At 30.4% G+C, this 22289-nt stretch overlaps 2 protein-coding genes across 2 annotated transcripts in view; one reads left to right on the top strand and one right to left on the bottom strand.

The window, feature by feature from the left end:
- Nucleotides 1-3017: 3017 nt before the first annotated feature.
- LOC132943136 (trypsin-3-like) lies at nt 3018-7932 on the bottom strand. Its single transcript, XM_061011973.1, has 8 exons — nt 7789-7932; nt 7583-7678; nt 7283-7404; nt 6843-6976; nt 6613-6776; nt 6409-6543; nt 5929-6168; nt 3018-3579 (listed from the first exon to the last, which is right to left on the bottom strand). The coding sequence occupies exons 1-8, from the start codon at nt 7840-7842 to the stop codon at nt 3301-3303; spliced, it is 1224 nt and encodes a 407-aa protein (XP_060867956.1). The 5' UTR covers nt 7843-7932; the 3' UTR covers nt 3018-3300.
- Nucleotides 7933-16328: 8396 nt separating this feature from the next.
- The window catches only part of LOC132943216 (uncharacterized), a 32247-nt gene continuing 26286 nt past the window's right edge, over nt 16329-22289 (top strand). Inside the window, exons 1-2 of the mRNA XM_061012094.1 lie at nt 16329-16844; nt 16930-17104. Coding sequence (XP_060868077.1) covers nt 16958-17104 — 147 coding nt within the window. The 5' untranslated portion in view covers nt 16329-16844; nt 16930-16957. The remainder of the gene's footprint in view (nt 16845-16929; nt 17105-22289) is intronic.

The raw sequence follows: 22289 nt of genomic DNA, 5'->3' as shown, positions 1-22289 counted from the left end.
ACAGAATGAAAAAAAATACTCGAAATAGATAATGTAATAATGTTGGTGTTGTTTTCGGTGTTTGTAAACTTTTACATTGTGTAACAAATTATAATATATTATATAATATATGTATATTATAAAATGTATAATATATATATAATATATTATGCGTATAATATATATTTTTAGAATAGTTACATTGTTATGATAATGTTTTTAATGTCAACCCTTCGCGTGATGAATTTCATACAAACAAAATGTTCACCAAAAATGTGTGATGCCTGCCTATTGTTGGAGCACATTACGGTTATTATTATTGTAAAATGTATGTATGTTTTTTTTTTTTTTGAAGGACGTGAAAATAAATAAAACGTTCTATACAATATTTTAATGGAAGTAGTTTGTAATTTGTATTTGTACCTATTAAAAACGAAAACAAACAATTACATGCAAATAAACTTCACGCCTATAGAATTATTATGTAAGACAATATTAATAATGATGGAAAGTTCTGAATTCAATTATTTTATGACATTATACAAGCAGAGATCGGGACTTATATTATACAATCTCCAATTTTGAATATTTTTTTCTATACTTTTTAATAACTGCAGAATAGGCTACAAAATCATTTCATACTAAAACTAGACAGAAACTAAAGTTTTTATAACTTTTAGATTCTGAGTGAAACGATGAATGTATTGATTTTACAATGATGTGTTTTTTTTATTTTTTTTTATTTTTGTGTCTGTCATCACGGTTTGGGGCAGTAAAACTGCTTCGATTTTCTTCAACAGTATCTTGTTCGATGGGAAAGTGAATCTAGTTGGTGCATTTGGGAGATCAAATTTTAAAACTCCCAATAGTTTTCAAAAGCGCCGGGAAAAAACAACATTAGGTTGTATATAAATTACTTTATTCACAATAATATCATCAAATATACTTGGTAATATCATAGGCTGACTGACCGTTCTCGCTCAGAATCGTTTTTCTTATACAATGGTATTATATCATTGAATTCAAATTTAACACCATCCATTACAGCGACCCACTTGTAACCTACTGTATAGCAGAGCGACATCCAGAGACCCACCTATTTTTTAATGATTTTATGTTTTTGTGATAATTTTACAAGCAGTTTTTGCTAAATCGGGCAATTTCCATTTGCGATTTCCTCCATTTTTTATGATCATGCCTCCAAAATATGAGAGAGTAAAACGTTAGTTTGAATATCCAATTTCTTCAAAATTTGAGTTTCAAACAGCTGTGGGTACCTAAATAAAAATTTCAACTATAATAATATATTTTTAATATTTTTAAATTTATGTAAAAACAAAATATAAAAATTAGTAAAATTTCTAAGTTTTTCGACCTAAAAACAAAAATTTCCTTACAAAATACATAAATTGAAAAAAAACTAAATAAAGGCTAAAATTCAAAATGTTTATAAATAGCTTAAAAAGGACCTTTTTTTTTTTTTTAAATCGTGTTAGTTATGTTAAGAAAATTCTAATAGTAGAAATATTTAGTGAAAGCAAGTCTTCGCGATTATTATTTTTTGAATTACAACAAAATAATTGATTTTGTAAAAAACAGGTCTTCTTGAAATTTGTATAAGTTCTCTAAATTGCAAAAACTACTTTATAAAAATAAAACATATTAAAGTAGTTTTAAAACTTAATAAATGTGAAATAAAAACAAAATTGTAGTTTCATAACATTACTTTTTATCACACAGTAATTTAAGTTCGATGTTATTTTTAATTGCTTAAATATTTTTTTATCAACTCTTTCATATTAATTTATGTCTTATTAAAAAATATTATTGGTTGTATTGATAAAGGGTACTACATAATTGTTTTAGAACAACATTTGAAATTATACATCTGAATTTATAGATTATGGAGAACATTTTTACTAAACTAATACCATACACTGCAATCTACTCATGAGTCATGAATCATGATGATCCACTGATAATAATTATAATAATATTAGATTATTTAACCAAGGTGATTTCATAATGTCCGATTCATATAGAGAGAAATCATTGTTACTCTGGCCTCTGGGTAATAAATGCATATTTTCAAGAGTTAGGTCAAAATACCTATGAACTCAAAATTTTAAAATGTTTTAACAAAGGTTTAGTGAAATAATTGTCATTATTATTTCACTATGTACCGGATGATCTATTTAACGTAACACTCTCATTATTTCAAAAACTATTAAGTTTTTTTTTTTTACATAATTGAAAGCCATTAAATATAAAAAATGTTCTTAGATAAAATATATATTTACTATATTTTTATAGTTATCGTGCATTTTTAATTCACTATTCTAAAGCAAAATAATTTTTGGAGTACTTCGATGTATATAAACGGAATTTGGATGAATACCTTATGACTTGATCTATACTTTAAATACTTATACGTTGTTACTGATAAACTACTTGTCTGAAATTGTATTTGTATAGATCAAAATACTCGAAATAATATTCTGCTTCGGAATATGCAATTAAAAATGTAAGTTTGTTGTGATTCAAAAGAGTAATTAACTTAAAAAATTATAACAATAAGCTTTTCTTTTTTAAATAAATTTTTTTTTCAAGTATTGTAACAACTTAAAACTATGTAAAAGAAATATTTTCAAAAATAGGTTTTCTGAAATGATGAATGTCTAGTAATAAATTGATCACCCCGTATTACTGTAGTATTAGTGTAAGTGTATTTGCCTATACTCTAATCCTTCCAAAAACTGAAATAAAACAGTAAAATTTTAAGTACTGTCTCAAAACAATGTATATTACTATATTGTATACATACCACATGATATTTCCATGTGTATACAATTGTGAAATGGTGAAAGAACGCTATTAAATTAAATTACAAAAATTGATTAAAATAATTTATTGTAGTATGAAACAAATTTAAATTTGGTACCTACACTCAGAAGTCAGATGTACCCCCAGTCATAAAAATAATATATGTATAGATATTATTTTCATGGCTAGGTCTATATAGATTGCTTTTATAATCAAAATTATATTTTAGTGGTAAACGTAGTAATTACTAATTTGAACGACATCTCGTTCAATTGATCGTTGTGCGTATAATGTTGAATGTATATATAAATGATATAATATTTAAATATTGTTTATTATATTATTCCAGAGGTATATTATATAAATATTATTTTTTTGAAAAAAAAAACATTATTCATATAATATATTACAGACAAGAAAATATACATAGACGAACAAAATCAGGTAACTATTATAAATGTGTGCATTCAAGCACTCCCTTTGGAAGTCAACATCGGTTCACTGATAGCCAGACGTCCTTATCACGGACGTGATCCACCGCACGTGGTTGGCCACATTGGCGTAGATCCCGTACTTGCCGCGCCGGCCACAGCCATAGCCAAAACTTGTAACACCCACCACCGTCCACCGGCCACGCATTTTGCACAATAGAGGCCCACCCGAGTCACCCGAACAAGTGTCCGACCGACCGTCTCTGTACCCCGCGCAGAACATATTGTCAGTGATCTGATAACGCCAGTACGCAGATCGGCACGTCCGCTGACCAACGATCGGAACCTGCAAATGTCAATACAAACGCACATTTCATATATTATTATGTGTCACGAGAAAAGGGCGAAATTTGCAATTTGTATTTCTTAATGTGTATTAATTTAAATATCGAATATTATCCAACTATAGATTAGACAAGAATATAATACATTATTATATAATATATTATATAGGTACATATCAAGCTATAAATACCTAATAACTATTTAATGTTGATTGCCGAGAGTTGTTATCCATAAACAATGTAAGCTAGAAATATGAAATATAATATCAATCCAAACAAGAAAGACTTCAACTTGGTACTTTTAATAAGTTTGTGTTGTATTATAAATTAATACTAAATTAATTAATATTTAGTAGTATTACTGAATTCTGTAATTGACTGTGTAAGTACCTTAGTTAGGATTGATTTACAGTAAAAAAAACTTAATTTGCTGTCTCATAACCATATTACAGTGTCATACTGTTCTCCTAAATATACTTATCTCGGCAATACCAACGAAAACGATAGGTACCTATAGAGTATAGGGCATATAGTAGATAGGCTATATAGTAGTGACTTGTGATTCGGGGAATGTGAAACTATTTGCAATGCCCGGCACAATCAATGGCCGTGGTCACTAATCAACACCCATAACTTTTAGTTGTATAATGTTTTCTATACTAAATGTGTGTGAATTATCAAAACGAATAATGAAATTAGTTAACCTTTATCAATATTGAATCCTGAATATTTCATGTAAGTACATGAGTAGGTATTCCTATGTTTTTTTATAAAGAAAATATATACTTCACAGCGTATAAATTGTAAAACAAATATTTGTTGCTTACTTACAAAGTTAAAATATATATTAATTAATATAATATTATAACGAGTATATTCATCATCATGGAGATGATATTTTGATATTAGGATTATGCGTATGCGTAACTAATAATACATTATACATTGTACACTATACCTAAGTAGTTCGACGCTAATCGTGTTATTCGTTTGTTAAAATATATTTTTTTTAATATAATTACTTGGATCCGATTAATAAGGATTAAAAATACAGCCGGCTGCGTATAGGTAGGTAATTCAGAAAAAACAAAATATTATAAGACCCGATTTCAATATTATTAAAGATGAAACAAAACTAACAAAAGATATAATCTTTTATTATATTTTAATGATCAGTAAATTGTATAAATTTAGAAATATAATTTACACCTTAGTAAAAACTTTGCTATTTAATGTGAAATATCATCCAAAAGTATTACTTTTCACAGTTCTAGGTCACTTTGTATGGTCGGGTAAAAAAGTACATTGCAGAACGCGGACACTTTGTACTATTATATACATAAAGCATATATTGTAAATATAAGTTATATATATAAGTAGTAAGTATATATAATGTCAATGATTAAAATGTAAAAATTAAAAATTAAATAAAAAGTCAATTAAATTTTTTTTTAATATAGTAAATTAACAAGTCAAAATAATCAAGATAACAGACAAATATTACTTGGTGCAATAATATAATATTTATAAATTAATTTAGGGCCTGGAACTTGATGACTTGAAAATCTTGAAATTATAATTGTATTAGGTATATTATCAAAAATTATGTTAAAAAGTAAATTAAAAATGTGAAGAATATAAATAAATATGTCAAAATGATAAATAAAAATTATTATCGATGGGTAATAACTAATAACTAATAAGTAATAACCCACGATTCCCTACTATTTGGAATTTATTAGATACTTAGATTTACCAAATAATATTTAACTTAATAACATATTACAGTGTAGTCATGACTTCAGACTTGTTTAGTTGTTTATATTATATATTATAATATACTCTATGTAAATAATAGTACAAAGTGTCCGCGTTATGCATTTTAAACTAAGGACCGTACAGAGCGGCAGTTCACCACTTCTTACCTATGACACAATGACGCATAAATACTTTTACCCATTTTAGTACACACAAATTACTAAGAATTGTCATGCTATGAGGGACGATTTAATTTCAAAAATGTACAGCTAGATTGATAAACAATTATCTGAGTTCTCAATTTATTTTAAAAATTCTATTGGTGAAAGTGACGAAATATTTAGTCAGTTACTCATTGTAATAACTGCATTTTTGTTCAACAGATATAACATATTTTTTATATTAATATCGCCAGTTATTGATAGATAAAAATATTTTATAACTCGGACCAATCTTTGTGTAGCTATGAAACAGAAAATATATTGTTTGCTTATTTGATACGATAGTCATTATTCGTTAATGTTGTATTAACTTGTATTAAACTTTCCTATAATTTCTTATCTACTTAGGAATAAATACTAAACTATACATACCCTAGCTTCTCGAAGTATTTGAGATCCATAGGAATCTTTAGGTTGCACTTTTCCCCATCCAATAACTACGCACATTTTAGGCTTCCGTTTCCGCCGTTGAAAACCAGAGGGCGGAAGACAAGCTGGTTGCAAGTTTAATCCACCATATATTTCTAAATCCAAGGCACGTAATTTTAACAGAGCCATATCATTATCAATTGTATTTGGATTGTATCTGGGGTGTATTATAATACGTTCAACCTATAATTGTTGTGGAAATAATAATAATTATTACTTAAGTTTACAAAGCAAATATTTGAAAATCCTAAACACCATTCACTATGATTAAGTGAGTATATCGTATAAAATGGTATGTATGTTGTAAATATTGTATAATGTGTACATGCAGATACAACATACATACCCATAATCTGATCATATCGCCTTTATAAACAGATAAATCGTGTGAGTCGTTGTATACATATTATACAACATACATACCCTCACTCTGATCTCATCGCCTTCATAAACAGATAAATCATATTCCTTTAATATAACGAATAGTTTTTGTCTAGAACAATGTGCAGCTGTGAGCACCCAACCAGGAGCCACGAGGGTACCGCCGCAAATTACCTCCTGAAAAGGTGAAAACGCATAATATAATGGACGATGTGAACAATATTATTTATTTTACCATCATAATACCTGAAATCCATTTAACACCGCGACTTGCCAAGGCCAATGAAATTTCTCAGATTCTTGACCTCCCATTATTTTAATTAAAAACCTAGGAGTCTTGAAACCGGGAATGGTAGCAGAAGCAACATTAACACCACATGTGGAATTCACGGACACATCATACGCGTTACCTAAAATTACAATACACAATTTTCATTCGAATAATGAACACGTGTTCTATGAAAATAATGTATAACCTTTGTTCGAGAAACTTGAGTTGAGCCGTTTGTAGTAATTCGTCACGAGCCCCGGGCATCTTGAACCGGTCACAAAACAATACGATGTTTCGGTAACGACGTTCGATCCACAAATTTTTGATCGTAAACAATATCTGAACACGCGTCATATTCACATAATATTTAAATACAGCTTGTTACAGGTACGGTTCCAGGGAGGGGGTACCACTAGGCACTATCACCCTCCTCCCACCAGGCTTTTGAATTTTATTATTATTATATTTTCTCCGCATTCACAATATTTTACACAATAGTTTTTTATTTAAAAGTATTTTTATGAAATTGGGTAGTATTTGTATTTACGGTCCACATGCTACAGGAGCATGAGAAATTGAGAAATAAGAATAGCATATAGTATAATATACCTATAACCTAACCGTGAACGCTTATACCGTACTAACCTTCGTCTGACCGTGGTACATCTATTCGAACACGAGCTCCAATCCGACCAATCCGAGTAAACGTTTTTCCTGTGGTGTCGTCCCTGATTGTTAACCGTATTCGATGTTCTGTCTTGCAGAAGCTAGATAGACGGGAAAATCGCTTATTATAGCTAGTCGAGTTTCATAGTGTAAGTCATATTTATTAAGTGGTTAAATGATCGAATCGGCAATTGATTCGTTGCTTATAGTAAATCATAGTAAACACACATACATCGCTGAACGGTACCAGCAAATTGTATACTTGTTCGCAGAACTTACAGACAATGACGGTATTTGAGAGCCGTCGGCCAAATACTGCGTTGGATGAGCAGCGACTCGAGAATAATCGTTAAAGTCTTTGAATAGTCGCATATCCTAAAGTTGATGAACACACAAAACTCATTATACAATAAGGGACTCCTGAATAATTAAATCCGTCACGGGATAAACGGGAGCATATACTATAACCGTGTAACAGCACTTACCCTGAATTGTGCAAGTAATAATATGAACCAACAAAGACGAATTAATTTAAACATGCTTGTCCCGTCAACCAACTCGGCGAATAGATTGGGACGAATCTTTTTTGATCTACTCGTTTAAATGAAAACCGAACCCCTTCTTTTCACTGCACCCAATGGAAACGTGTACGTATACGGAGTGTTCTGGTTTCCCTTTATGCAGTGTTATTATTATTGTTATTATTGCTAATTTATACCAGCCGGTTTTGGCGAGCCCATTATCATTACTGCTTTACTCAACACACATGCCCATTTTGGAGATAGGCTAACGTGTAATTATGACCGAATACCGTGAAAACTCATCGATTGTTATTTACATATGATTATCATTATTATTATTATTATTACTAACGCATAAGAGCAGTTCTATCGCCTCGTTTAATCGATCTGATCTGATCTGATACGTCTTTTAAGCGCAATGTGTATTCTGTACCGTATACTTCCTTTAAAAACGTCTACCAAAAATATATGAAACGTAAACATTTTATGATATTTTACTCAGATATAAATAGATATTTATATAATATGTATGTGTAAGGTATATATGTGCTGCAAGTGCCTGTAGATCACATCAATCACGTTGATAGTGGATAATAACATTATTTGTGTGTGCATTAATGCGAGTGTTCTGTATATTATCGGACGCGTGTTCCATAAATCTATAATTTATATATTATGGAGCACTTTACACTTTACAAACGAATGGTGTAATATTTATACGAAAAAAAAACCTTTAATTTAATGGACTCGCCTGCAGGTTTTGTTAACTTGAGTATTTTTTAATCAAGATAAGACGTACACAATTTATGTGGTTTTCTGTAAGTGACTGCGAACACTAGATAATCAAATAATTTATGTTAGTCTGTTATATTATGTGTTGTATATTATACTTAACACAAAATAATATAACGATATATGTTTGAAATGCTTAAATTTTAACCGTAATAGAAACTAATCAATACTTATGAGCTATCACTTATTTACTTATACTAACACATCAAGAAATAAAAGCGATAAAACTAATAAATAATTTAATAATGATATAATTGTCATAAAATTACAAAAACGAAATTTCAATTGGAACCAATGTTTAGTTCCATAAACCAACTCTAAAACTTTCATTATGCATATTTTTTTTCTTTGAGCTATAAAACTATAGTATAAAAACATTATAATAATTGTTTCAAAAATATTCTCTCTCTCGCATCAAATTACTTTGTTATATAATATGGGAAAATACTGAATTTCTTAAATATTTGTTTAAACTTTAAAGTGATTGTCTAATTTATAGGTTCGTATTCTATACTCCCGAAACTTTGTTTATCTCTATTCTCTAGTATGAAATTCGTTAACGTAAAAATATTTTATTATGACAAATAATTATAACCATGCAATTTACAAAATATTATATCTGCTTAATAATAATTATGAAATATATTTTTTGCATATTTAAAATAAGTATTTTAAAATAATATAATGATTTCAAATTGTTATACTCGACAGTATGCTAACATGTATGCCTATATGTTTATAATCATCAATTTTTATTAATTTTTTGAACTGAATTGTATTTTTAGATTATTATTATAAGTTTTTTTTCATATTTATTATTTTATTTCACAAATAAAAAAAAACCAAGTCAGATGTTAACTATATATATAAAATAAAATAAATAATACAAAGAGTTGCTTGTGTTGTGAAGTTTATTTGAATTCAGTTAAGAGAATGTCAGCGCACTATTTGTTTTCTCTCTCTGGCCCACGCGCAACATAGACAAAACGCAACAAAGAATCATTTTTTCTCTGTTTTTAAGTAATCTTAGAGTAAAATCACCTATTACAAAAAAGATAGATCATAACATTTTTAAGAGAATGACATATCGATTTGTCGAAATATTGTACCATAATTTAAATTTACAACATGTTTTGTTTATTTTAAAAGTCGAATACAAAGTTAAATAACAATAAAATATAAAATCGATATGTCATTCCCTCAAAAATATTACATTCCATCTTTTTTGTAAAAGGTAATTTTACTCTAAGATCACTTGAAAACATATAAAAAATTATTCTGAGTTAATGCGTTTTGTACATGTTTTGCGTGGGCCAGAGAGAGAAAGCAAATAGTGCGCTGACATCCTCTTAATAACATGCCTACTAATATTTATAATACTATAGATAGATATTACATATTACATATTTACATTTGTGATTAATCATAAATTAATTAGTGTAAGATCAACACTATTTAAGTAAGATTTCAAATCATTTACATTATCAAAATTATATATATTAATTCTAAGTAGTCTACATAATCTGATTGCCATTGAAATAGAACTTTTCATGCCAACATTTTTGCAGTAAAGAGGTATTTAGTGACTATAATTTAATAATTAAATATAGTAATGTACTTTATGGGATTCAAATATTATGAACAGTATAGGTTGCAGGTCAATATTAAAACTACAAATAAATTATCAACCTAAACTATATCTGATAGTTGATATATTTCATATATTATTCAAGCTCACAATATTCACATAATATGGTCACTATTTCTATAGAGATTATAGTAGGTATATTATTTGTATAAGCAGATCTTGGAATGAGTGGGTAAAAATTAACTTGTTCAAAGTTCAAAATATAAACAAAAAATGTTTTTTGTTAAATAATTATTATAAAAATATTTTTCATTTATTTTTTATTTCATAATTAGGTCTCAGATAAAATCTATTTGTTAAAATCGTGTGTTAAAATAATGAATTAAGGTTAATTACCTACCAAAAAAGACAAATTTTAAACATTTCATGATCAATTTTGACATCGTTTTTTGCTTATTCATTTTATTCAGACCCCATAATCCATAGAATATTATTTTCACATTATATTGATTAAAATAATTATCGGTATGAATCCAGATTTTATCATTACGGGTTTTGTTTTTATTTCTTAATATAAATATGAGTATAGATATCATTTTTAATCAGAAGTATTTAGACAGTAGGTACTATAGAATGTACCTAACGCATATGACGTTAATATTATAATGATTGAGGCGGAAAAAAGCTATATAATTGTTTTTTAAATAAATTAACTAGAATAAATAAAGTTAATTTATTGAAAATGAACGAGTTCATGAACTTAGTGCCTATGAATTAGTTCAAGTTTTGTTAGCTTAAGTGTAAGCTTAATTATTTAGTGTGGTTATTGCAGTGATATGCTAACGTAGAATGGTTAAGATAACATAACAATATCAATAAAATACATTTTTATCTAAAAAATTAATTTGATCATTATTCATTACTCATTGGGCTTTATCTGCTGATGTTATAGTTCATGATTATTATTATTTAATGATATAAGTTATAAGTACTTATAACCAAATAACTGTAATAGATATGGTATGGTAGAATAAAGATAATGTAGGTATTAAATTATTCCCCCCCCCCCCCAAAACAATTATTATTCGCTCGGTAACATTGTGTATAAATATATACTATTATTTAATTATTTAAAAATTATAATCAAATACAGATTGATCGGTCAAACATTACAAGTCATAGAACTTTAAATCAAATTTTAGTTATAATTGTAATTACTAATTATAGTAACAGATTGGTAACATTCGTTTATAATATTATCAAATATAAACTATAAGTCGATAGTAAAATGTAATAAATTAGAGCTGAAAAGTCATATCCATATTCCATATTATTAACATACTAAGAATTTAATAAATTAGTAAAGTTTATAAAAGTAAATGATATACTTAAATGTGAAATGATATAATAATAATATGTAACCTATGAGCTATTTATAAATATAATCATTATATAATATCTCATTTTCAACAATTGTTATAGTTACAACTTACAATTATGACAAACTACAATATGATTAATATTATGTTAATACCGCACTAAAAATGGTTTTACGTCCCCCGGTCCCGGTGCCAGTTTTTCAAATTTTCCACAGTACTACAAAATTTGAAAATTAAATTTTATATTTTAGTGGCCACCTCATTATAAGACTTTTCCACTAATCTACTACTCGATACCTATTTAGGAGGGAATTGATAGGGTGTAATATATCGAAAAAAATGACTATACGGGAATAACTCTCAAGTTTTGTAGAATTGTCAGATTTTGATGACTATTTTTTTATCCGAAAGAAGAAGACTTTCTACAGTTCGCATCGATCTCTGTGATTTTGTATTTCATTTCAAATAATTGTTTTAAAAATTTGTAAAAAAAAATGCTTTTTATCTTGTATTTTTTTAGACATATTATAAAGTTTTAGAATAAAATATTGAAAAACAGAGATCGATGCGGGCTGTAGAATATTTCCCTCTAGCAATTAAAAAAAAAAATTATGAAATTTGGTTGATTCTAAAAGGCAGTATCGTTATTCCCGCAGAGTGTAATTTGACAAAATTTAACGTGTATTGCATGACGTATAGTGCCACAGTAGTACACATTTTATACATTATTATTTAATATATGTTAAATATTTAAAAAAATATTACATTTTGTGAGTACCTATGGTGTTTTTGTTGAAAATAAATTTAATGATTTAACTGAATGCACATTCTATACACGAATAAATCCATTGTAGTATAGTATACTTACCTATATTATACACTCATAGGTAGTAGATATAGGTATCATAATATATATTACTTGTATCTATATTATAATATCGTCGTAGCATGAAAACTATTTACGATGTTTACTTTATTACCTGCAGGTCTAATAGTCAGTTGTAACTGTCTGCATATTATCCTATTGGTAAAATTAATCAAATTGTATTATTTTTCGTACTTTTACGGACGACATACATGCATGTATTGAAAATAATATATACGCTATAACGAATATACGCTACCTAATAGGTAACTTATACTCGGTTAACATAATATATAGATTATAGAGGAAGAGATATCCATCGGTATTATACAAATATAATAATAATATGACGGAGAATATATGTTTGTGAGACATATACATTATACATACGACAATAGGAATTCGTACATTATAAGGTACCTACCATCCTTTGGTTTTATTTCGTCGTCAGTGGACGCAATACAATATTAAATTCTATTAGAGTGGTACAGGGCATACTCGTATCATTCCGAGACATCTACATGTTCGTATTGCGAGGTGAATCCCCTTCCAATGGCGTCGTGACGGGCTATATAGGTGTATATTTTGAAAAGACTTATGACGTATATTCGGTAACTATGGCTATATGCACGTCAAAAGCCTACCTAAACGAACAATATTCAGCCGATAATATTTTCAAGTATTAAAATGGTATTATGTTGTGGGCATATGCTCACAGGTATATTATCATAACAAGCTGAGCTGTCGCACGCATAATAGTAATATATGAGTTAGGTTAGGAAGGTAGATGTATAGAATATACTATAATATAATACACGCACTATCCCCTAAAAACCAGACTCGGCTCTTTGTGCGTGGGCCGTATAGGATTTCAATAAGCCCGTCTTCGATGTATGTATATAATAATATGTACCTACTTACACACGCCCACGAACTTATAATGCCCAACAACAATTTACAGGCATACGGCACGTCGTGTTAAATATTCTATACGAATACTCGGAACAGATGATATTATAATAAGACGTATTCTATAAATTATACCTAGGTGTAACGACGACGACGACGTTTTGGGTTATATTATAATAAATTTATTACGTTATAAAATTTTTACCATGCGTCCATGCGGTTACTGTAGGTATCCATCGGAGTATTGAGATAAATATCAACTACGTGAATCATTTAGTAACAAGTGAAAATTTTACTAATAAATTGTGAAAACGTGAAAAGTCATATAAAGGGTTTATATCATTTTCAGAGAAAGATGGGGGTAGGCTAAATATCCGGTATCCCTAAAAACCGTAAAAATATTTCTGGTAAATTTAACAATAATTTGTCTTATTATAGATTAACAAATCAAAGTACACGGTTCAGATTGTTTTCATTCTATAAATTATATTTGATCTGAAATAGAAACTGCTATCATCTATTAATTATTCATTATTTTAGTTGTCGACTTTAATAGGTAATATAATAGTATAATATAATATGACAAAATTATCATATGTATAGACCTCGTTCGATGTCCCATTCGATCTGCAAACTTAGGAATATAATCTAAAATACGTTTAATAGGCATCTACGTACCATGATGTTATTTACAGCCAGCAGTTTAAACATTCATTATCTTATTTGTTTTAGTATTATGATAAAATTTACACTCTAATATAACGTATAACGTTATCGATATTTTATTTCAAAAATCAGCTTGACGCTGACAAAATAATGTTAAATACTCTAAATTCATTAATTTTTAACAGTAAAAAACGTTTTTGGTACCTTATCTTTTCATTTGGCATAAAAATAAAAAATAATATATCCAGTTAAAATGTACAAATATTTAAAGGTGAATTGAACAATAAATTTAACTATATCTACGGAATACGAAAAAAATACGAAACTGAATTTAAAACCAGAATAATATTATATTATATTACAGTATTAAATATTTATATTCTCGAGTGGGTTGATTGTTTAGATCAGCGTTTCCCAAACCATCGTGTCGCGAAATTATTTTGATGGGTCGTGACATGCGACTCGTTAGTATTTTTTTTTATAATTTTTTTTATTTTATTTATTGTGTATTTATTATACAGTATTGTATATGTAGTTTTTTTTTAGCCGGGGGTCGCGTACCCAATAAAGATTACATGTATGGGTTGCCGTTGAAAAAAGTTTGGGAAACACTGGTCTAGATGAGCTTGACTATTTTTGTTTTCGAGAGTCTCTCGTAAATAACCAAGTAGGTACCTATAACTTGTTTGTAGTTTTTAATTGGGACAGCCATTTCAGCGTTTTTTGCTGTTATAATGCGGTCAGAGTATCAGACGTCGGTTAGGTTAGGTTAGGTTAGACGTCGTGTTTAACCGCAACCAAGAAAATACAATATCAAGACTTTAAACGTGTTTAAAACTGAAATACATATAAATATAATAGTCAATCGATATATATATATAGGCAAATAAAGCTAGTGGAAACGATTTGATAAAAAAAAAACGGTTTGACAAATATTAATATTTTCACGTTATAAACCCGTTCTGAGGATGATCGTGTAGAAAGTTACATGTATTTATAAACCTTATAAGCCACGCGGCTGGATTTATAATGTACAGAAAAATAATAATAATTTAATATTCGTTGGCAACATATCAAAAAACGTAATGCCGGTGGTAGCAGACGATATTTTAATAGAGAACTATAATATGGACGCAGCAAATCGTACGAAACTACGAACGATAACGCCGAGTAACTTTGCTGGCCAAGGGTCCAGAACGAGAACATTTATAATCGCACGCACTTTAAGATATATTTATCTCTAATCGTGGTCGTATAACTATTATTGTGGTAGGTGGGGGCGTAACAAAGTTTAAAATCAAACTTCAGACTATAACTATTAGGTACCTCATAGAATATATTATATTATACCTATTACAAGTTTTAAAATTTATGCAAATGTTGATATTAATAAATAATTATTTTAAAGTATGATACGCTATAGTGAAGTGGAAATGTCTAGCTAGAAAAGTGATGTGTGTGCAAAATAATTGCAAACGAAAACCGTTCCGTGTAAATTTCCATTAGCCCAGAAACGGTATTTTCTATACCGTTTTTCGCCTGCTTCGCAATACTCCGAAAAAATGGTTAGATGGTATTAAAATATGTAAGTACTAATCCCGTGTTCGGGTACCAATAATATAACAGACATTGGGGTTGAGTAAAAATGAATTGGCTAATGGCTACGCTCGGGATTTAAAATTGAGCGTTATGGTAACTACAGCATTACAACACGATAAGCACATACTGGTAGTTTTTAAATATTAATAAAAATATTAAAGCCACGCGTTAGGCAGAGCCGCAGAGGGATGAAAAATATTCACAGGACTCAGTACAATATTGTAATACGGGCCCTCAGAGTCATAGAGAGATCAGTGGCGGATCCAGGGGGAGGTCAGAGGGGGCATTTGCCCCCCCCCATCGCTGTAGTTTTCCTTTGTTTGACACTATGTTTAGCCAATTTTGGAACTTTATATACTTTTGCCTCCCCCAAAATTAAGCCCTGGATCCGCCACTGAGAGAGATAGAGCCATAGAGGAGAAAATATGATAACGAGTGGTTGTCGGTCGGTCGTCGGTGGTGGTGGTGTTATCGGTGGTAGTGGTGGTGCGGGTGATGTTGGCGAATGGGGACCGAAGTACGACGGACGGAGCAGATAATTACGTGCCGGAAGCCAAGGCAACACTGCCGACTCGGGCGGCGAGCTCTCTGCGCGCGCCGCCGGCACCGGCACCGGTCGATTTCGCCGATGCGCACGGCGCCGGTTCTTGCCGATAACACACAAAATCGGCAGCACCATCGTCTGTGGCGTCAGACGGCAGTACCATAATACCCCCAGGCGCACCGTCGCCGGTAACAGCACGATAGTACGACGATACGGCATATTACGCTTTCAGTCTTGTGCACACGCTCGCCGCGACGAGTTCTTAGTCCATCGCCGCCGTCCGTTCCTCGTCGCACCCCGCGTCCCGACTATAATACTATTATAGCACTATATACAACTACCTGTCACCGTAGCGTTACAATTATAATATCGCTGTTATTATAATATTAAACCCCCACATACCGTCATTGTTGTGTCGCGTTCGCCCGCCGTACTCGATAACATCACACGACGGTATATCATAATAATAATATTCTATCGCGTCTGGAAAAATTGTTTTGAAAAAAAAAGTCGAACATTGCTGCAATAGCGTAGGTACCGCGGCGGAAAAAATCCACATCGCCCCCCGCCGATTCGATCGACTCGCTCGGTCGGCGTTGTGTACCTCTACAGTCAGCAAGCGCGGCGCACGTGTTCTGTTTGACGGACACCACCCGCACGCCGCGCGTTCGTTAGTGGGTACGTAGTTGTCAGTGCGCTACCGCTTTATTAGGTCGCGACACGCGTATCGTCGTCTAACCGGCCGCCACATTCGTTGTTCCAGGTATCCATCACCACCCTCCCATCCAGACATGGCCGCGCACCAGGAACAACCGGTGCCGGAGCAGCAGGACCCATGGAACGGTCCGCAGAAAGACGGTCTGTACGACCCGCAGCTGGAGAAAGAAGCGTGCGGTGTGGGATTTATCGTGGCCATCGATGGCAAGCGCACCAACAAGGTAAGCATGCGGGTGACAGGGTGGTTTAGTTATTGCATCATAACCCCCCCCCCCCCCTTGAGTTTGTAGCGTCACCACCGGTGTGGGGTATTTAGTGGGATCTAATGTGTTCACTGGCGAGTGGTTGCTGTCCGCCGATACTGCCGAGTGCCGACGTCGTCCACCGACAGACGGCGACGACCGTGTTAAGTCTGCGGTGGACGAATCGTCGTATTCCACCAGGCCACGCCTACCTACCCCATCCACATGGATAAAGTCACACTCCACCCTCCTCCACCAAACTCTTCGGTCGCCCTGTGCGGGGGATACTGACAAATTCATTGACGGCCCCCGCTCAATCCCGCCGACGGTGCAGTTTTATTATTAACTATATAGGTATATATTACATATTTTCATTGTCTGGGGACAGTCCCCTATCGATTTCCCCGTTCAGCCAATAGACTATTGTCAATTTTTCACGATTCCGCGTCGTCATGGCGACTAGGTTAATGCCTAAGTGGCTAAGGTCTGACCTTGACTTTTTGCCGTTTACCGCGTCATCTCAAGCTCCTCCTACGGGGCAAAAACCAAATTTCAATACCCGGTATACACAAGGGTTAATACCATAGATAGGGTTGGGATCACATCTAAATAACGCGAGAACGATTACGAATTATATTTTATTAGACACTTGCCTAAACGAATTTGAATTCCTGTTATAGGCGTGTTATCACCGCAGAGATTTTAACTTTTTAATTTTTTTGTAATTTTTGGATACAAAATTCTAGACAACTTTCTGAGCGCTCGTTTTAATATATAATCCACAAATGTACAGAAGTATTAACATATTATTGTGCAACTGTAACTGTAGAGTGTAGATACTGAATTCGTGCCTGAACATTCGGATTATCGGAAAACCGTATTGATCGTATCGAATACGAACCATTAGTTCGCACTAACCGTCGTCAGCGAGTTATATTGTAAAATACCTGCGATTAATATAGGCTATATTTAATTATATACCTAGGTAATAGCATACATCAAATACCAAGTTAAATTCCAACAATACACAAATACCTAAATTAAACTTAAACGGTAATGATGTTATCATTGTAGGTACTTAATAGTCTGTTATTAGTACGTCGTTAAATCGTTATAAAACTATTCAAAATAGGGATCAAGAGAGTTCATCGCAATGTATTGACCTTTAAATGATTGGCCTGGATTACAAAAATCTCGACCTCCGTAAAAATCAAAAAATTCAAATTCTCTGCAGTTGCCTACCTAATTAAAAATAACTATAGTGTAGAACTGCATTACAAAAAATGCAGTTTAAATTGGTGAAAATATAATTTATAACCGTGTATCCTAGTGTACCTGCTTAAACATATATTTACCTGAAATTGTGTCCACACATTTTTGTACCACGGTATATATTTTAATTATAAAATACATACCATATAATAACTATTAACTATGTACCTACAGTTATTTCATAATAATATAGGTACTTACCTACATTAAATAACCATGAATAAATGATTCAATGTATACATGTACCAGTACTCAGTAGTTATGTTTCCATATAATAACTATAATAGTTTACTTTTTAAATGTATAATTATACATCGTTATTTTCATGTAGATTGGAAACTAAAATCGAATATAATATAAGCCTTTGTAAAACAAAATTATCGAACGGGAATTAATATCAATAGTTTATCTTAGTTGATTCTGAGGTTAATTCGCTATATACTACTATTATATATTGTTAATTCTTATTTTGAACATTGGCAATAATTGGCAAACTCATCGAGATGCATTTAAAATAGTATTTTTACTTAACGATTGACATTATAGTTACAATATGATTAATATTTTAAAGTAATTTAAATAAATAGCATGTTCGATCGAACGACGAAAAATACTACCTATGATAACAATACAATTAAACTAATTTATGACTAGCCAATAGTTATTACCTCGCTTATTACTGATAAACCTTATTTAAATCAAATAGTAGTTAAAAAGATAATTAAAAGTTACAAAATTATTTCACTCGTTGTACCTTATATAGGTACTACCTACTTTTTGAAGTAAATGTAGTTTGCTATGTTATTTTAAAATGAAAATAACATGCGATCACAATTGGTGAGCTGAGGTGTATAATTTCTAAATTAATATCACAGAAAGTACAAACCCAACCTTACAGAAAACAGAATTACAAGTTACAACATATTGTGTTAAAACCTATACAAGACGTTATATAATAAAATGTACTAAACAAACGTGTATAATTTTAAATAACAATTTTTACTGAAAAACATGGTTTTGTACTTCCAGTAATATTTACTGAAGGTTTATAGTAAACACACCTATTATACAAATTGTACCTAGATGAGGAAATTATTTTCTAGAATCGTAAGAAGCCCGTTTTAGATTTCATATTTCGATCGTACATATTAAAATTAAATGATGAAATTCAAGCTTTTTTTTATTTTTATCATTTATTAATTAACTAATAAATAAAAATATCAAAAATCGAATTTCTTACGATTTAAGATAAAATCCTCCTCTAGAATTTTTTTAAATAGCTATCTTTTATGTAAACCCCTTCAGTTAGTCGTATTACTTGGAGTACAAAACCATGTTTTTATGCCATATTTTGTTCATTATAATTGTGCCCTTTTTAACTATACAAAATAGATAGGTACTAGGACACTAGGTAGTAGGTACTTATAACAGACTAATGTATAAAAAATTGTTTACAGACACCCGTGTGTATAATTATTATTGTTATTTGTTACCCATTATTTGAATTTATTTCAGCAATATATTTTACAGTATTTATACTATATTGTATTGTATTTATTATAAGTACCTACGTCTATACTATAGTAATAATAATAACAATAATCGTATTATTCATATTGTAACGTAGAAGACGTACATTATTATATCGTATTAATTTATTACTTAGTTTGTGCAATATTAAAAATTAATGCCTATGTCCATTTTACATAATTATTTATATTTAGAACATGAAATTATCGGCCACGTGACATTCCTTCACTGTAAACTTATTCAAACTCGTAATCCTTGTACAAAACTTAAACTCTTGTCATTCGCCATGGAAATAAATTGTAATAAATTGCAATACATACCAATAAATTTCCAAATCTTATCAAAACAATTTTTTTTAACACTACTTATTGTAAACTTATTGCTATATTTTAGAACTAAGCAATGCCTGGCGACACAATTATAAAAAAAATCCAATTGCCTAAAAAATGTTTAAGTAATGATTTCACCTGTAGTAAATGCCTAAATAGTAAATATATACATAATATTGTTGTTTTAAGTTATTGAAACATTTTCGTATGTTGGTAGATTACGAGTTTATAGTATTTTATTGCGTATTATGGTGTATACGGGTGTAATGTTTATAGATAGAAATAACAACCCATTTTATTATGTGAAAACATTGCACAATATTATACTTATCGACTAACAATTTTCTGAAATATTAATTTACATTTTGATAAATTTTTTAACTCAACATAATTCTCAGCCAAATTTATTATTTATTAAAATCAAGTTATTTTCATTGAGTTAAAATAGGTAAGTACCTTAGTATCTATAAGATAAATATACTATATTATTATCTATAACACAATTTTAATATTCTGAAATGGTTCAGGCTTATCTATAGGCCAGTATATTATGTACCTTACAATTTCCCGTCATCAAAATATTTTTCTTAAACTTTGTTTGTGACACCTACCATACATTATATAGTATCTTCATCGTGGTCATCGTCAGTTCATTCATGTTTTACTAATTTGAGTCGGTATATAAACGTTTTAAGTTGTACAAATAATAATACGTAAAACAATCGCCAAAAAAACGGTTGCGAAATTCTAATTCTGTATTTTTTCCACATTCCGTAGCCAGACAGCTAACGGGGCCTTATGTCATTAACCAAGACCGTTTTCCCCTTCCTATTTTTACCACGGGACATTTACCAATTAAACTAAACGTGGTAGTGGTTTTAAAAAAATTTGCATAAGATACAGTAAATCCTTCCTCTCCTCTATTCAGCCAAAATAAGTGAAGAATAATTAGTCTTAATTATTAAGACACGTATTTTAAATATAGATATTAACTATACCAGCGTAGGTATTACAATAGATATTACTTTAATCATTTTTTCAGCTATTCAGCAATCCGACTTTGACTATCACAATTTAAACCACGATTTGACGATATTTGATTTATTTTGTTAATTATTAATTATTCGTATAGCTCATCTATTTTGGTATGTGGCTATTTACGTGCGTTGGCCCAATTTCAAAATTCGATTGTCCGAGTTTTTCCCAACGATCTAGTTGCCAATATGTGCTCATAGCATCAAACCAACCACTATAACAGACCGTACAAACAACAATGTATCTACGCGTATATAACACCTGTTGCCAATGTCTTTAACCACAATAATAGGCCGGAAAAGTATTGATTTTTATTGTCCAGTCATGCCACAATGAATAAAACATTTTTTGTTCAGTCTATATTATACGCCATATTGCTACAAATTGATTTTTTACATATTTATAATCAAACAACTTTTTCTTTAAGTTGGTGGAAATATAAAAATATAACAATATAAGCAAACTTTTTTTTATCACATAAGTGTCTATAAAGTTTAAAAAAATGTATTATATTGAAAAACGTCTATTATACCTAGGTAGAATATCAAAATAGTTTTTTGCACTAGACCCATTTAAAATGTTTAGAAAATAAAACATTTCAAAATGCCAATTTTATTTAGATATGTACCTACATTTTTCAATACGTATGTTTTATAATATATTTTTCTTTTACTATTGCACCACAAAACGCAACAAAATACTAAAAACTTGTATCACGCGAACTTGACTGAATGTGTCTTTATAATTTAAAAATGTGCTATAAAAGTTGTAAAAAAATATCTTCAATCGTTTACAATATCAAATAGCTATAATAGTATAATATAGTACTGAATTATCTACCACACACTTCTAGTGGTTGTCTGAATAGTTATAATAACTAATATCCCCTTTGTTATTCAGCTATAAGTTATTACTGTATTTAGGTTTTAAGTATTTTTCTTACGGGGTGCCGTAAATAATTATTGACTTACCCTTCCCGTCAATAAACTCTCATAAAA

The sequence above is a fragment of the Metopolophium dirhodum genome, chromosome 4 (assembly GCF_019925205.1).
Source record: "Metopolophium dirhodum isolate CAU chromosome 4, ASM1992520v1, whole genome shotgun sequence".
In the NCBI taxonomy this organism is placed as follows: Eukaryota; Metazoa; Arthropoda; class Insecta; order Hemiptera; family Aphididae; genus Metopolophium; species Metopolophium dirhodum.
The sequence above is the reverse complement of the archived record's forward strand: the minus strand, read 5'-3'. Positions and strand labels throughout refer to the sequence as shown.

Coding starts and splice junctions, on each gene's coding strand:
- LOC132943136 (XM_061011973.1), bottom strand. CDS start 7,842: ATGTTTAAATTAATTCGTCTTTGTTGGTTCATATTATTACTTGCACAA. Junction 6,977..7,282: donor TGTACCACGGTCAGACGAAG/GTTAGTACGGTA, acceptor ACGCGTGTTCAG/ATATTGTTTACGATCAAAAA. Junction 6,169..6,408: donor GCGATGAGATCAGAGTGAGG/GTATGTATGTTG, acceptor CAACAATTATAG/GTTGAACGTATTATAATACA.